The sequence below is a fragment of the Balaenoptera musculus genome, chromosome 20 (genome assembly GCF_009873245.2).
Source record: "Balaenoptera musculus isolate JJ_BM4_2016_0621 chromosome 20, mBalMus1.pri.v3, whole genome shotgun sequence".
Classification (NCBI taxonomy): Eukaryota; Metazoa; Chordata; class Mammalia; order Artiodactyla; family Balaenopteridae; genus Balaenoptera; species Balaenoptera musculus.
Genome location: NC_045804.1, coordinates 35,155,832 through 35,173,455, shown reverse-complemented (window position 1 = coordinate 35,173,455; position 17,624 = coordinate 35,155,832). Strand labels below are relative to the sequence as shown.

Here is a 17,624-nt window from a genome sequence, read left to right as displayed (position 1 = left end):
AACCTGGTACTGAGTGCTCACCAGTCAGAAAAACCAAGATGTCTCCAGCCATTTCATTCAAATGGATATCCATGGTCACTTTCACAATCTAAAGCAAGAAACACAAGCATAATATGCTAACGGAAATACAGTCCCCCACCACCACCACCTCCCCTAGTTCCACAGAAAAATTAAATTTGGTTCTCGAAAGTCCTAGGACCTGGGACTTCCCTGGTGGTCCAGTGGTAAAGAATCCGCCTTCCAATGCAGGGGACGCGGGTTCGATCCCTGGTCAGGCAACCAAGATCCCACATGCCGCGGGGCAACTAAGCCCGCGTGCCACAACTACTGAGCTTGCATGCCTCAACTAGAGCCCACATGCTGCAAACTAGAGAGCCCACGTGCCCTCGAGCCTGCGTGCAAACCACAACTAGAGAGAAGTCCGTGCACCACAAAGAAGAGCCCACACGCCACAACGAAAGATCCTGCGTGCCTCAACGAAGATCTCGAGTGCTGCAACTAAGACCCGACACAGCCAAAAATAAATAAATAAATAAATAATAAATCTTAAAAAAAAAAAGTCCTAGGACCTATGAGGGCTGCCATTAAAATAATAGAGACAAATGAATTATCAAACTACTCAATCAACTAGAATCATAGATACAGAAAAGACATAAAAAGGATGCCAAGTAATACCGCTTGAATATACGCAGTATTTTCTCTATCCCGTGGACCAATCAAATTGCAGAATTTTTCTCTGACCGGATAAAGCCTTCCAGGTATATCAAATATTGGACAATTTCCAAAGAATGCAGAGAGCTTGGCTAATTCCATAGTTGCTGACATCACTACGACCTTTAAATGCTCCTTTCTATTAGGAGACTTCTCCTGAAACAGCTTCTTCAATAAACCAAATAAGATGTCCTGAAAGAAAAGTAAATTTCTAATAAGTCACAAGTGTACATAACAACCAATTTATTTTAAATATTTTGCTCTCCTAACCAAAGGATTCCCATTTGAATAGATTAAAATGTAAGTAAGAGAAGGCAATTCACTATAGAGTACAAAGCTACCCAAAAGAAGTGAACTGTCTAATAAGTAACCAACACAGCAAAATACTCACTGTAGTTAGAGTTCTCTCATGGGCTTCATCCAATATAATGACGCTGAACTTGGTAAGATTTGGATCTCCCAGAATATATTTCAGTAAACATCCATCAGTCATGTATTTGATTGCTGTTTCCTAATGTTCAAACAGCAGAGTACATTAACATATACATAAAAATAAAATCACAGAAATTCACACCTGCTTTGCAAACTAAATTTTCCCCCTCAGATGTACAGATACTAAGTGACCAAACTAATCTGATGAAATAAGAGTACATAAAATAGTCTAATAACATGTCTAATAACATGGATGGTAAATTACGAAACTTGTGATCTATACAGAGACAGGGATAAGGAACTAAAGTGAATATTCTGGGATAAAGCAAACGAAAGTGACCAATAAGGAAATACAATGAAGTCAGTGGAAAGTGGTTAAGATAATGCAATGACTTCAGGTGAGCAAGTTGTGGGAAAACAATAATGAAATGGAATTCATCTCCCTGTCTCAGCTGCTATTTTAGAGGACTCAGGAGAAAAGGTAGGTGCACCATTTCTCTCACTCTCTTCTTCCTTGACCACTTTCCTGTTACAAAAATAGGGTCAGTCGACTGGAATTAAAACAAGGTGAGAGTAAGGTCCAGAGGAGGAATTAACAGCAATGATATCCATAAAACAAAGGAAGAAAAAAGAAAGAAAAATCCCCAGCAGTGACCACTAGGAAGGCAAAGACAGTATTTTGGGGAGTCATTCTTTGCCACTGTTGATGGTCATTCCTATCAGGGACCATAGGCAAATCAGAGAATGTTTTGTATCTGGTACAGGATTAAGAAATCCGGAAGGAATGTAAATTGTAGCTATGAACTATTGCCATGAATATAGAAGATGCTCAATAAATACTTGCTCAATGACTTTGTTCATTAAGCTGTCAGTTTTCCACTGACTTCAAGAATACAACCATACAATATGGATGAACCTTGAAAACTTTAGCTAAATGAAATAAGCCAGACACAAAGGACAAAATATTGTATGATTCCACTTGTACAGGGTACTTAGAATATGGAAATGTATAGAGACATAAAGCAGAATAGAAGTTACCAGGGACTAGGGGCGGGGAGATGGGAATGTGGAGTTACTGTTTAGTAGATACAGAGTTTTTGTTTGGGATGGTGAAAACATTCTGAAAATAGATAGCAGTAGTGGTTACACAACACTATGAATGAACTTAATGCCACTGAATTGTTCACCTAAAAATGGTTTAAAAATAATACAAATGGTAAATTTTATTTTATGTGTATTTTACTGCAATAAAAAAAATTTTTAAAGAATACAGATGTAAGTTACATGCTAAGGATCCTTACAACTAAAATACATGTGAGTCCTGTGAAAAATCAACATAACTGTCACATAAACTAATTGAGAAGGGAGAAAATGGGATGAATTAGACATCCCAGGACTAGAGCATTAACAATGGGCAACACAAATTAATTCTAATCTGAGGCTTTGTTTCTTTAAAATATAAATGGAATTTTGAAGTCAAAATCTTTCATCACTTTCTCACTCTTTCTATAAATTTACGGTACTTAATTAAATACAAACAAAACTTTTGTACCTTAGAGCTGCAATCATCAAAACGAACTTGGTATCCTACTTTGGATCCCAAAGTGCATTTCATTTCTTCAGCAACCCTCTGAGCAACAGATATGGCAGCTACTTTTCGTGGTTGAGTCACACCAATCATACCATGTTGTGAAAACCCTATCAAAACCAGAGGTAAAAAAACACAAAAATGTTAACAATTGCTTCCCATTAGAGCTAAATTCTTTCTGGTCAATCAATACAAACTGTTCCAGTGTTTCTAAAAGAAAACTCTGCCAATTAACAACACACTGTATTACATTTGCACCATGGAAATTTAAGTATTAATTAAAAATAAGAATACATATTAATAGCTGTTCTAAATGTATATATTTTAATTAATTTTTTTCAATTTCAGTCTAAAGATTTACTCTAAAGAGTAAGCCAAGAATTTTTAACCCCTAGGAATCCATAAAATTCCACACACTTCCTAAAATGGATTTAACTTGGCCACAGAAGTTTAAATATACCACTTTTCATAGATTCTACAAACATATTTTACTATTTTAATATCTTTGAAAGGGAGATGCATCTTATAACTGATGGCATTTTTTTTTAATAATAGTATGTAAAATAGTGGTATGTCTTAATAGACGGCATCTTAGATTTGATGCATTAGAGTAAGGTAATATACACTACGAAATTTTTATAATATCCAACATAATTTTGCTCTATACCAACCTTATGATAGAAAGTTTTACCGTATTGAAGGGAAAGACACCGTAAGGATAATTTGTTAGCTGGCTTGGTGTTAGGAGAGTCAAGGAATAAATAGTTACCTGATAACACTCTGGAGATAGAACCAAGAAATACTAATGTCAGCAGCAGATATCAGTATATCGCTTCCCTCTGAAAATTATTTCAGTATCCAATGGTCAACAGTCTACTGCAAGACAACCTTATTCTATAGCACAGAATCAACACCTACCTATAATTCTATTTGGAATTATTATGATAACTGAAAATGCCATTTCAACTAATCTTTAATAAGACCGTAAAAAAGCAAGGAAGATGTAGGGACAGTGTGCCAAGAGAAGAACTGGGACTGTAAAACAAATAATGGGCATTTGCGTAATACAGAAGTCCTATTAGCTTTTAAGAGGATATTTTTAAAGTACTCCCAATATTTTCCCAGAATAAAATTACCTGCTTCATATAGATATTTTGGGAGTTGAGTTGTTTTACCACTTCCTGTATTTCCAGTAACAATAAGGAATGAATTGTCCCTCACAGCTTGAATAAGCTTTTTTCTTTGTTTTTGAATAGGAAAAGTTGGAGTAGTTCCTCCCTCCTGTGATGTGCATCCTTTATCTTCTGTAATGACAGGGGGAAAAAATTGTGCAATTCAAAGGCCTGTAAAGATATCTCTGATTCAATCTCCCAAAACTGAAAAGGAAATGACAATAGAAATTCAGGGCTGGAAATAATCAACCCATGACTCCTCAGTTAAATCACCTACATCCAATTTGCAAGCGAGGGTTTATAAACCCAGAGCAACTTTTTAGTGAAATCAACTTGAGCATTTGCTAATGCATGACTCAAAGTAGCTGACAAAGTTAAGCCTAGCACAAGGCAATGTATTTGCAAGCATACCTATACAGAAGCACAAAACCCAATTTTATTAAACAATAGACCAAAACCTGGAACACAGCAGAAAAACTCTCAGCTGAATTAAAAGCCACCTGTGTTTGCTTCTGATTCACGGTTCAAGTTAGGTCCCTGTTCAGAGTGACTGATATCCCAGAAGGCCAAGTGGTGGGTAACCATGGAAACTGGCTCCTGGAAACTGGCTCCCTCATACCGTACCCAAAGGCAGGCTGGCGGCCCGACGAAGGGGCGGAGGGGGGGGAGGGGGGAATGGATGGGTAGAGAACAAAGGCTTTATGAGCCCATTTAAGGGCAGAACGCGTCTCGGCGTTGGGGTTCACTTTTTTGTCCCCCAGCAGGGTTTTCACCCAACTTGGGTCTGGGACCGCCCCCCTCTAGACCAAAGTCCTCACTGGATGCAAAGTTTGCCTCCGGCTTGGAGAGCGACAAGAACGCTGCGGCCTCCCCCCCTCTACTCTCCTCTGCCTGCCTAAGGCGGACTTTTATCCCCCCCAGAACCCCCATGCCATAACTCCCGCTGGCCTCCGTAGTGTCCCGCGGACCGCACCTCTATCCGCGATGGGAACTGCCGAAGGCCGCTCTTCTTGGAGGTCTCTTGATTGCTCACCTTCCTCCTGTCGCCTTGGCGCCCTGCCCGCGACGGCGGGAAACCGGGACATAGACCTGGCCCGGAGCGGAGGTGAGCACGTCCACCGTTCTGGGAAGCTGGGAGGGGAAAGGCGAAGACGCGCCCTGATGACGCCAAGGTGTTTACTTCCGCGCGTGCGACTCGAGCGAGGGGAGGAGGAGCTATTCGATGACGTGGCGCGAGGCGTCCGGAGAGCTGTCTAACCCTCGCGATGCGGCCCCGAGCAGAGGGCCCACCCTCGAGCGTTTCCCGCCAACCGCCGGCGTGCGCTGCGGCTCCGCCGGCGAAGCCAGCCCAGAAGTCCCGAAAGGACCCCTCCTGGTTCTCCTCTTGTGCGCAAAAGGGCCAGGTGACACCTTTTTTTCTCAATGGTTACTGCAAGCCTATCCTACCTTCACACACCTACCGTGATGTGACCCTTTGCCAGGAGCTGGAACCATCCTAGAGTTCGGCGTTCCACGACATTTTCACCTTGCTCATCCTGAAATGACCTGTTCAAGGCACACAGCTCATGAGTTGCAGAGCTGAACTTCTAGTTCCGTAGTGTCCAAAACTTAGGTCCCCCACGCTGTCCAGTTCCTTCATAGGACCCTGCATTTTAATTTATTTCCATGTTTATTTTCTTCCTCTTTCCCCCAGCTAGACGCAAGGGCGGCAACTTTAGAAAATCATGGTACATGGAGCACAGCAAAGTGATTCAAACTGGACCGTCAATATTTTTTGAATTCTCTGATGGATGAATGAATGATTGATCTCCAGAGGAGTTAAGCTCACTTTTAATGGTTGTGGATTCCTTGGAAACCACAAGAACTGAAAAATTAAACAGATATACAACAATCGGGGTGGGGTGAATTTTCAGAAAAGGTACTTTGGGAAGCAGGTCTTTCTGTTATAGAACCTTACAATTTTGTAAGTAGTGCCAATCGTAACAAAATCCATGCAAGAAGATTGTTTCTTGGACTTTTCAATCATTCCTGCTGTTAGAATTAACCAACAGTTACTCCCAAAGAAGACAGCTCAAGTTGTCACTTTAACTAAAGTTCACTATTCTCCTATCCAACCAGGCTTCAAAAGATGTCATTGGACCCCAAGATTTTTCTGTGCTTATTTAAAATATATGTATACCAACTCCTTTTAAATGGGACTGATTAACATCTCCTAAAATGCGAGTGAGAGCAACTTGCTAACAACTTTATATCTCCAAACCTGGGATCTACAGGAATAAATGAGATAATAGGAGAACATCCCAGATTTCTCTCATCCATTAAAGGAATCTCCCAACATCCTGCATTCTGTTAGAATTCAAAGTATCACAACTCAGAAAAACCACAAAAAGAGCAAAAATATATTTGTAGTATAGGCAAGGTATTGGTGAGTACAGGGCATGGTAGTCACTTTTAAGAAAATGAGCAGAATCATTTCAGACCAATGACAGTTACCATTTATTGAGCACTTAGCAGTCAAACATGTAATATAAATTTTTTCACTTATTCTTCACAAAAACCCATAGGTTTTTATCACTAATTTTCATATATGGGAATCAAAGCTCACATATTTGCCTCAAAACAGAGGTAATACGACTAGATTTCAAAGTCACACTAATACCACTATATTGTAATGGGAGATGGAATTATCTAAATCTTGGTGGCTAATATATTTTCTTCCAATGTTTGTAAATCAACTATTATAGAATGACTCCATTCTCGTATGAGAACCACATAGTGAGAGTATCCAGAATAAAACCTGCAAGCCAAGAATAAAGAAAAGTAAAAGTGAAAAACTCAAATGTTGTTTAACATTGTTGATTTTAAAACCAAGGACTTTAAAACATGTCACCATTAATAACCATGTGCTCAGAGCTATTCCATATTGAAAGAACAACACCTATTTCCTGCTCAGTGAGTTTACAAATTGCAATGGCAAACAAGATACAAATATAGAATGAAAATAGAAAATACATGGGTTTAATCTGAGAAGAAAAGTCAGTGTTCTCAACAACACTGAATCTATTTCCTGTTATCTTTGGGTCACAAGAAAAAGCTGAAGGAGGACTTCCCTGGTGGCGCAGTGGTTAAGAATCTGCCTGCCATTGCAGGGGACACCGGTTCGAGCCCTGGTCCGGGAAGATCCCACATGCCACGGAGAAACTGAGCCCGTGTGCCCAGAGCCCGTGCTCCGCAACAAGAGAAGCCACCACAATGAGAAGCCGGCGCACCGCAACAAAAAGTAGCCCCCGCTCACTGAAACTAGAGAAAGCCTGCGTGCAGCAGCAAAGACCCAACGCAGCCAAAAATTAATTAATTAATTATTATTTTTTTAAAACCCTGAAGGAAATGATATTCAAAGAAGTGTGAAAAGTATGACTTGCACCCTGCTGCTATTGCTTCATAAGCAGTCTTTCAAAATGTTCTTGAATCTAAGCAATCTACTTCAGAGCATCCAGAAGACAGGAAAGAGGCTCAGTATTAGATTTTAAAAAATGGAGTAGAATTTTAAATCCTCTTCAAGAAAGAAAGGAGAGTATAGAACCACTGTTATATAGTTTAACTGGGGCAGAAAGGAAAATTATCAAAGATATTCATACAATGAAATACAGAAAGTCAAGAACACCAGACAAATGGCAGCATGTAGAAAGCTAATCATAACAGGAAGTCAACGGAGTGAGCAATAGTGTCAAATTTCATGGATTTTTTTTTTAATCCATGAATTTGACCAAAACGATAGTTGTCTGGTAAAGAGAAGCAGATAGGAGCCAGACTGTAAGTGGGTGGGAAGAGAAATAGAGGGCAAACTGAAAAGGTACTTAATGCATTTGGAGATGTATGGTTAGAATCAACTAAGGTAAATGAAAGGAGAGAAGAGAATAGCCAGAAAAAGACGCTGCTGCTACAGTGTATGTGTGATGATTCATGGTCAATGGAATCATTGGGGTATAATTAGAAGGTGTGTTTAGGAGACTTGAAACACAGAGGTACTGATGAGGGAGAAAAAGCAAGTTCACATTTTGAGAATGAATGCAGGACTGGAAGAGAGAGAACAAACTTTTAGTCAAAGTAGGTATAATGAATCTGCATTTGTGACAGATTTGTATCCCAAAATATGAATCTGATTGTTCCTCCCTATTTCCCTCCTTTATTTCTGTCTTACTTGTAAACTAAAGACCTTTCTTCTGTCCCAGCCCTCACCAGAGCAGAAACAAAGATCCAAGGACACTGCTAACATAAATGCCAAGAGCCTCCTGTGCATGCTTGAAGAACTGGTTATTGCCTCTCTCAAACAGATAAGACTGAGCCTAGAGAGGGCAGAGAGAAGGGAGAATGTAATGAGAAAGGAAGAACTGATCGAAGGAATAAGGAGCCCTCAAAGTAAGCAAGAGAAAGAGAATCTTTCGTTAGAAAGTTGTAGTGGGAGGCATTCAAGAAGATAAGCCATCTGAAGTGTGGACCATTTCTCCTTTTGAAAATAAATAAAAAACCAAAACTGTGACCAGTTAGTCACTTAGCAGTCCTAGATACATGTAAGCCTGGAAAGAGAGAGGGGAGCTTGTACATTCTGGAAGGAATGGAAGCATGAAGAACCTCACTCCCTAACCAGAGTTAGACAGAAACAATAGGGAATTTTCCTATGAGTGAGGTAGTGGACCCCATGCTAGTTACATATTCTATTGACATGCGTGTAGGATGTTAGCAATTTGGTGGAAAATATTTAGATGGCCATACCATAGAACTTAGAGAAGTACCCACGTTTCAGTTCAAAAGTAAAAAACATCATCCTACTTTCTTCTCTTTTGTTTTTTTGGTGTTCAGATATTACGATTTGAGTAAGTAGCACAAGGCCACTTACCAAGCAGTCATTAATCATTCATCAGTAATATTATTTAATTGAGAGGTTAATAAAAATTGAGACACTTTTAGTCATTATCAATGAAAATTGATTCTTTACACATATGCATATAATCGTGCATGAATGTGTGGCATTCCCATTATTCTATCAGTAAAATAGGAACTTTCAAATAAAAGCTCAATGGGTACTCTAACTTCCTATTCATTCATTCATTCATGTGTTCATTCAGTAAATATTAGAATGCACAACCATATTATTCACCCTTCTTAATAGCCATAAAGAGGCATAAAAATATGTGTAAGAGATTATCACTACCTGCAAGCAGTCAAGGAGCTAAATATTTAAAGGAGGAAAAACTAGCTAGAGTGATGAGGAAAGACTTTTTGGAGTTAATGGCATTTGAACTGAGCTTTGAAAGTTGGAAAGATTTCAGTAAATGCCAGGGAAAGATTCTGGATAGAGGAAATCTCACAGATGCTAATAGGGTGACCAAGATATTATTAATTATGGATGATTGAGAAATCTGCAAAATTGATGTTCTGTCGCTGGTGACGGTCTCTGTAAATCTTTCATTTGCCTGAAGGTGGCAAGCTGGGTTTATTTGAGAAACTTCAGCATCAACATTATTTGAAGGAAAAATGAAACAGTACTATTTCTCTAGGGAAAAAAAAAAAAAACTTCATTGACATTTAACTTGTAAAATCAAAAAGATTGAAATTACTAACAAGTAAATACCGTACATATTTAATATTACTTATTTCAAAGCATATAGATTTTGTATTGCAAGTATTTTACATTTAAATTTTTAAATTTTTATTGTCCTTATTGATTTCTTACTTATGATACAATTTTCTCGTAGGAGGAAGAAAGGAGCTTATACTTTCAAGTATGACCATTAAAATCTGTGATAGAGCCTGTGTATAAGTCTTTGGGGTTGTGGTAAGGTTTATTGAGGCATAATTTCCAAGTAGTAAAAAGCATCATTTTTAGTGTATAGTTGTATGCATTTTATGAATTTTGACAAGTGCATATGATATGTAACCACCACTATAATAAAGATATAAAACAGTTACATTATTCTAACAAATTCCCTTGTGCTCCTCTGTAGTCAATCACTTCTTTCACCTCTAGGCCCTGGCAACCACTAATTGGTTTTCTGTCTCTTTAGTTTTGCCTCTTCCAAAATGAATGGAATCGTACAGTATGTACTCTTTTCTGATCTGGCTTCTTTCATTCAGCATAATTACTTTGGGATTCAGCTGTAGTCAAATACAGTTGTAGTGTGTATTAAAAATGTAATCCTTTTTATTGCTGAGTAGTATTCTGCCGTATGGATGTACCACAATTTATCAATTCATTAATTCAGGGACATTTATGTTGTTTCCAGTTTTTGGTGATTATGCACAAAATCACTATAAACATTCATACAGGGCTTCCCTGGTGGCGCAGTGGTTGAGAGTCTGTCTGCCAATGCAGGGGACGCGGGTTCGAGCCCTGGTCTGGGAAGATCCCACATGCCGCGGAGCAACTAAGCCTGTGAGCCACAATTACTGAGCCTGCATGTCTGGAGCCTGTGCTCCGCAATGGGAGAGGACGCAGTGGTGAAAGGCCCGTGCACCGCAATGAAGAGTGGCCCCCGCTTGCCACAACTAGAGAAAGCCCTCGCACAGAAACGAAGACCCAACACAGCCATAAGTAAATAAATAAATAAATAAAGCATGACACAAATTAAGCAATGTGAATACCATCAAGCTTTCATAATCAAAATAAAAATAAAAATAAAGTGTTCAATCTTAAAAAAAACAAAACAAACAAAAAAAAAACACATTCATACACAGTTTTTTGAGTGACCATATGTTTTCATTTCTCTTGAGTAAATACCTAGGAGTGGAATTGCTGGGTCGAATTATAAATGTATGTTTACAAGAAACTGCCAAACCCTTTTCCGAAGTGGCTGGTCTATTTTGTGCTTCTACCAGCCATGTGTGAGAATTCCAGTTGCTCTGCATTCTTGCTAGGACTTGATATTTTCAGTTTGTTTGTCTGTTTGTTTGTTTTACCCATTCTAATAATAGGTAGTAGTGGTATGTCATTGTCATTTTAATTTGCATATCCCTATGACAATGATTTTAAACATATTTTATGTATTTATTTGTAGTCTGCATATCTTTGGTGAAATGTCTGTTCAAATCTTTTGCCCACTTGTGTGTGGGAGGGAGAGGTTACTTATTTTATTATTAAGTTTTGAGAATTCCTTATGGATTCTGGATTCAAGTCCTTTTATCAGATATGTGCTTTGCAAACATTTTGACCTAGTCTGTGGCTTGCCTTTTAGCTTTCTTAATTGTGTCTTTCAAAGAGAAGTTTTTAATTTTGATGAAGTCCAATTTATCAGTGTTTTTTCTTTTGACTGTGTTTTTGGTGGTACCTAAGAAATCTTTGCCTAATCCAAGGTCACAAAGATTTTCTCATGTGTTTTCTTCTAAAGTTTTTATAGTTAGGTTTATAATCCATTTTGAGTTGATTTTTGTATATGTACAGGTATGGGTCAACGTTCTTTTTTTCATATAGATGTCCAATTGTTCAAGCATCATTTCTTCATAGGAGAAAAATGTAGCAGAAGTAGAGACTTACACTTTTAAATTATACAGTTAAAATCTGTGATAGGTCCTGTATGAGAGTTTTTTTCAACTTTTTGTTTTTCAATTTTTTCACTTTACTTTCTAATTATTACACCCTATTTAAAAAGAGCAGTTTGGATAAACAACAAGATCCTACTGTATAGCACAGGGAACTATATTCAGTATCCTGTGATAAACCATAATGGAAAAGAATATGAAAAAGAATGTATATATATTATAACTGAGTCACTTTGCTGTACATCAGTAATTAACACAACATTGTAAAGCAACTATACTTGAATTAAAAAAAAGTTTGAAAGCATGGACGGACCTTGAGACATTAGGCTAAATGAGATAAGTCAGACAGAGAATGACAATTACTGTATGCTATCCCTTATATGTGAAATCTAAATAAATGAAAAAAGGAAAAAACTGAAAAAATATATAAATAAATAAAAAGAGCAGTTTGTGTCTCGGTTTTTCTGTCTCTCATTTCATTCCATTTAGTAGTGTCAGAATTTTGAGGTATTTTCCTATGACACTATCTATCTCTGCACTACCTAGAATTATGGACTTTTAAACTGTAGAGAGTGCCAGCCCCCCTTTTAGAGATGAGGAAACTGGGACCTTAAGATCTCCAGTGACTTGCCCACGGTCATACAGCTAGACAGAGGCAGTGCAAAGTCCAGGGTACAGCTTTCCAAATCTCAGGCCATTGCTCTTTCTGCCAACTGTTTGTGGCCTCCTTATTGAATGTGTCACTAACTTTATTTTTATTAAAACTTTACAAATGTTTTAAATTATTAAAAAGATTTTAAAAATAGATCAATAATGAAACAAGAGAACATTACAAAAACAAATAGGAAGGTTTATAAAAATAATAAAATTAAACATTAAAAAATTAAAAATATATTCATTGAAATTAAAAAGTCCATGGACAGTTTAAATAAGTCAAGAGAAAATCATAAAGTAGAAGACAGAGCGGGCTTCCCTGGTGGCGCAGTGGTTAAGAATCCGCCTGCCAATGCAGGGGACATGAGTTTGAGCCCTGGGCCGGGAAGATCCCACATGCCACGGAGCAACTAAGCCCGTGTGCCACAACTACTGAGCCTGCACTCTAGAGCCCGCGAGCCACAACTACTGAGCCCACGTGCCACAACTTCTGAAGCCCGCGCGCCTAGAGCAAGTGCTCTGCAACAAGAGAAGCCACTGCAATGAGAAGCCCGCGCACCGCAACAAAGAGTAGCCCCCTCTCGCCACAACTAGAGAAAGCCTGCACACAGCAACAAAGACCCAACACAGCCAAAAATAAATAAATTAAAAAAAAAAAAAGAAGACAGAGCTTAGGAAATCACTCAGAATGCAGCACATAACTATGAAGAGATGGAAAATATGAAAAAGAAATTAAGAGATATGGAGACTAGAATTGAGAAGACCCAATATATATTGAAAAGGAGTTCCAGAGTGATAGAATAAACAAAATAGGAAAGAAGCAATATTTGAGTAGATAATCACTGAGCCAAAAACAGGAAAAAATAGAAATGATATATACCTAAACAAAGTGAAACATAGAACACAACAGAAGGAGAGAAAATCTTAAAAGTAACAAGATAAAAAACATTTCCTACAAGGGAAAAATAATACATTATCAGCAGATTTCTCATCAATAAAAATAGAGGAAAGACAATAGAATGACAGGTATTGTTAAGGGAAAATAATCAAGAAGTCTATACTCAAAGTATCATTTGAAAGTGAGACTGAAGTTATTTTCAGACAAATACTAAAATAGTTTAATAGTAATAAATTGTTGCTTAAAATATGCTCAAGTATATACTTCAAGATGAAGGACAATGAAGCCAGGAAAAAGCATTGGCTATAAGTACTAATTGTGGACATAATAGTTAGTAAAAAATACTGGTAAATCTAAATTAATATTGAGTGTTAAAAAGAAATATTGATACTTATTTCTAAGTTGAGAGGGTATTTGAAAAGGTGAAACCAAATTACTATAATAACATGAATGGGGCTTCCCTGGTGGGTGCAGTGGCTAAGAATCCGCCTGCCAATTCAGGGGACACTGGTTCGAACTCTGGTCCAGGAAGATCCCACATGCCATGGAGCAACTAAGCCCGCGCTCCACAGCTACTGAGCCTGTGCTCTAGAGCCGCGAGCCACAACTACTGACCCAGCATGCCACAACTACTGAAGCCCGCAAGCCTAGAGCCCATGCTCCGCAACAAGAGAAGCCACTGCAATGAGAAGCCCGAGCTCTGCAACAAAGAGTAGCCCCCACTCGTGGCAACTAGAGAAAGCCCGCACCCAGCAACAAAGACCCAAGGCAGCCAAAAATAAATAAATAAAAAATAAAATAAATAAATTTAAAAAATAAAAAGATGATGGGAGGGTTGAAGCTTCTAAGATTGTATATTGTTCGAAAGAGGCTGACGATAGGCTTGGTTGAGTGTGCATGTTATAAATTTAAGGGTAAACACTGAATGAATAAAAAGAAAGAAGTGTATATTGTTATATAAATGTAAAACATAAGCAAAGTTAAGTTCTTGTTAGTTTTACTACTATGAAAAAAATACACTTGACAACCATGAACTTCTCACCAAAAGAGAATCCAAGGAAAAATAAATAAAACAAAAAAAAGTTTAAAGCTTATATATAATTACAGTGAAGAAAAGATAGATTTCAAAATGTGTAAGCCTGTAAGAAAATAGCATAGTTTGTTTTCCGATACTTTTTCTGTATCACATAAATGTTTATGTAAATAAATCTGAAACCCCACCTGTTTACCAGAGAAAATCCTTTTTATTCCCACAATAAATAAAGGTTAATATTTTTTAAGGTGTAATATTCAAGCCAGTAGAAGTGGGGAAAAAGATAACTCAGTAACTTAATAGAAGGCAGGAAAGTATAGAAAAAGAAGTAAAATAAAAGCATGATAAATAGAAAACACAAAATAAGAAAGTAGAAATAAACTCTACTATATTAGTAAAGTTGCAAAAGTGTACTTACAGCATGATAACATTTAAATAAAATTTTAAACACAAAAAATAATAATATTGCTTATGGACACATATCTATGTAGTAAAATTATTTTAAAAATGGGATACATACTAACTTCTGGACACTGGTTGCCTGTGGTAAGTAGGAAAGGGAACGAGATGATGGGATGGTTGCTTCAACTGTATTTTTAATTTTTATTCCTTTTAAAAGGATCTGAAACAAATATGGCAACATGTTAAGATTTGCTGTTAAGAGACTTCCCTGGCAGTGCAGTGGTTAGGACTCTGCAAGGGGTACGATTTCGATCCCTGGTGGGGGAACTAAGATCTCACATGCTGCTTAATGCAGCCTAAAAACAAAACAAAAGAAACAAAAAAGATTTGCTGTTCAGTACAGAAATGTTTATCATGTTATTTTCTATACTTTTCTATATATCTGACATATTAACTCTACATTAAAAACTCTCAAAACATTTCAGAAATATCTCAATAAATAAGCCTATTTGTGCAAATCAATACTTAAATATTTATAAACATCTTACTGGTTATGAGGACATTGAAGGAGACAGCAAAGTTGTCTTTTCCACATCAGTTGTGAACATAGCTTATAGGAGAGACAATATACCATGTCACATGTCTTCCTGGTTATCCCTTTGACCCTCTACTGCAGAGAAGTTGAAGGTAGAAGATCCTTGAGATCCAAGACTGTATTTCTTTTTTTTTTAAATTAATTAATTAATTAATTTATTTATTTATTTTTGGCTGTGTTGGGTCTTCGTTTCTGTGCGTGGGCTTTCTCTAGTTGCGGCGAGCGGGGGCCACTCTTCATCGCGGTGCGCGGGCCTCTCACTGTCGTGGCCTCTCTTGTGGAGCACAAGCTCCAGATGCGCAGGCTCAGTAGTTGTGGCTCACGGGCCCAGTTGCTCCGCGGCATGTGGGATCTTCCCAGACCAGGGCTCGAACCCGTGTCCCCTGCACTGACAGGCAGATTCTCAACCACTGTGCCACCAGGGAAGCCCCCCAAGACTGTATTTCTGTTCATATTATGATGCATCCAAAACACTCTCCTCACAAGTAGTTTTCAAAGGAAGGAAAGAAATAGAAGCACGTAAAAGGTACACACTTCCTACGGGAACTTTGGTGCTTCCATGTTTTTGTTTTTCTGACCATCCATAGGTTCAAGGCAATTGTGGGTCTTTTGTCATTGGGAGAGTTAGATGAACCTTTGATGCTGGAGAAGACAGAGAAGAGAGGAAAGGGCCAAACAAAAAAGAAATGGGATTAAAGTCCTCCAAATAAGAACTGGAATGCACTCTTCTTTAAAGTAACCTATCCCAAGGTTCAAATAGAAATTTTTTGGAAGTCCTTTTGAAATTCTGTTTTCATAAAAGTGTTAAATAATGAGCAGCCTAAAATATGAAATCACAAATTTCTTTTGTCTCTCCTAGGTGGTCATAATTTTTGAACACTGTGGCATATATAATTAAGGAGCATTTGCCATGCTTCTTCAAAAAGAAATTGGAACAATATTTGGGAAAAATAAATATTTTGTAAACCCCCAGTTCCCAATTGTCTTGCAGGGGAAGACAACTTAGCCTATTAGGATCACTCCTGTCTGCCATCAAGATGGAGCCATCCAGTGCCCACCTCCTTCTAGCGAAGCAGGAGGATGTAGAGAAAGCCTGTTCAGAGAGAGAGAGGGAGTGGAAGGTGAATGGTGGCCCTGAAAGGGGAAAGAGGAGTTAGTCCCCTGTGTCTTGAGTGCCCTTCTCCAGGGCAACCTTCTAGAGAAGGAGCATATGTTAGACAGAGTGAGGAGAAAGCTGACAATAAAAGGGCTCATGCCCTGCTTCTATTTGACTCAGTGCTAAAGCCAATACTGTGATTGTACAGCAGTGACAGAAGTCGGTGGATGGATCAGCTTGAAGCAGTGGTCCTGGCTCCTGTGTGACTTTCAGGGGATCCTGGTGAGAGAGCACAGAAATGAGGATGAGTCTAGTGCAACTAAGAGGCTGCATGCAGTGTATAGAGCAAATGGCCTAAAACACAGACCCAGTGATGATACCAGCACACTGCCCAAAGGCCAGGTGAGACCCGCTACATCTCAAAGGGGCCTTCAATGGCCACCAGTCAACAGAGATGCTGTTCTGCGACAGGGACAAACTTGCATCCTGAGACCGCACAGAGATCTGAGGCCTCTCCTCTCCTTGCCACCACTAGGTCACAAATCCTTCTATACATCTAGACACTATTTTGAAGAGAAGCAAGGGTAAGGGGAAAGAAATGTGAAAGATTTTTGCACCTACCCAAAAGAAAACGTATTATTCAAAAGTGACTATTATTTAACCTGGAAAAAAAAGTTACTTTGAATTGACAAGCTTAAAGTTTGGGGGGTTTTTGCCTCCCAGTATGGAAGTTTGCAAGGAAAATTAGGTCCATCAAAGAAAATAAAGAACAGCGTTTTCTGTGCATATTGAAATTATACTGCGGATAAAATTTTGACCCCTCTACACACATCTTTAAAGGATTCTTTTTCCAGATTGTTTTTTCTCCTGATGTTAATACCTCTCCTCAATTTGCATGTATTACCGCTTTTGAAATTACCTGTAGTCCCCATTGTATTGGCCAAGGAGGCTCCAAATGCAAATACCAGCTTCGCCCATTCTGGAATTGGCAGGTGTAAAGCGGGAAGCAAGGGGCAGTAAGGTTAAGGATAGACTCGGTTCTTTGTAATCACAAGAAAATGCCCACCCAGCCATTCTGCCCTTCTTTTTAACTTGTTCCTTTCCTCTGGTCTAATTGCACTTACAATTAGAACCACAGAAAGCCACGTGCACTGCGACCACCGTTCCTCACCACTGTGACCGTTCCCCTGGGTAACACGAAACATTTAATAGGGCAGTCCCAGCAACTAATAACAAAGGAAAACCACGTGGCAGATCACAATAATGATTTTGTGTCTTTCTGTAGTGATGAAAGAAAAACCCGATCCTGCACAATAATCGCTTTGTTACTCATGGAATTTAACTGGCATTTCCTCATGAATTTTAATGTGCCATCCATTTTCTCCATTCATTGTGCCATCCCACAATTCTTTGTGAGCCTTTGCAGAACATTATTCTCTTATCTCTTTCTTATTTTCAACGATGTAATTATTCTACCTAAACCAAAAGGCTTTAGGATGTTGCCTTT

At 38.4% G+C, this 17,624-nt stretch overlaps 1 protein-coding gene across 2 annotated transcripts in view; it reads right to left on the bottom strand.

The window, feature by feature from the left end:
- DHX40 (DEAH-box helicase 40) overlaps nt 1-5,069 on the bottom strand; it is a 53,141-nt gene extending 48,072 nt beyond the window's left edge. Inside the window, exons 1-6 of one of the 2 annotated variants that reach the window (XM_036837283.1) lie at nt 4,937-5,069; nt 3,868-4,035; nt 2,696-2,841; nt 1,103-1,222; nt 676-903; nt 22-88 (exon numbers count right to left, since the gene is read on the bottom strand). In XM_036837283.1, the coding sequence (XP_036693178.1) occupies nt 22-88; nt 676-903; nt 1,103-1,222; nt 2,696-2,841; nt 3,868-4,035; nt 4,937-4,988 (781 nt within the window). In that variant the 5' untranslated portion in view covers nt 4,989-5,069. Of the gene's footprint in view, nt 1-21; nt 89-675; nt 904-1,102; nt 1,223-2,695; nt 2,842-3,867; nt 4,036-4,876 lie in introns of both variants that reach the window. The other variant, XM_036837282.1, reaches the window with a different exon arrangement.
- Between the last annotated feature and the right edge of the window lie 12,555 nt (nt 5,070-17,624).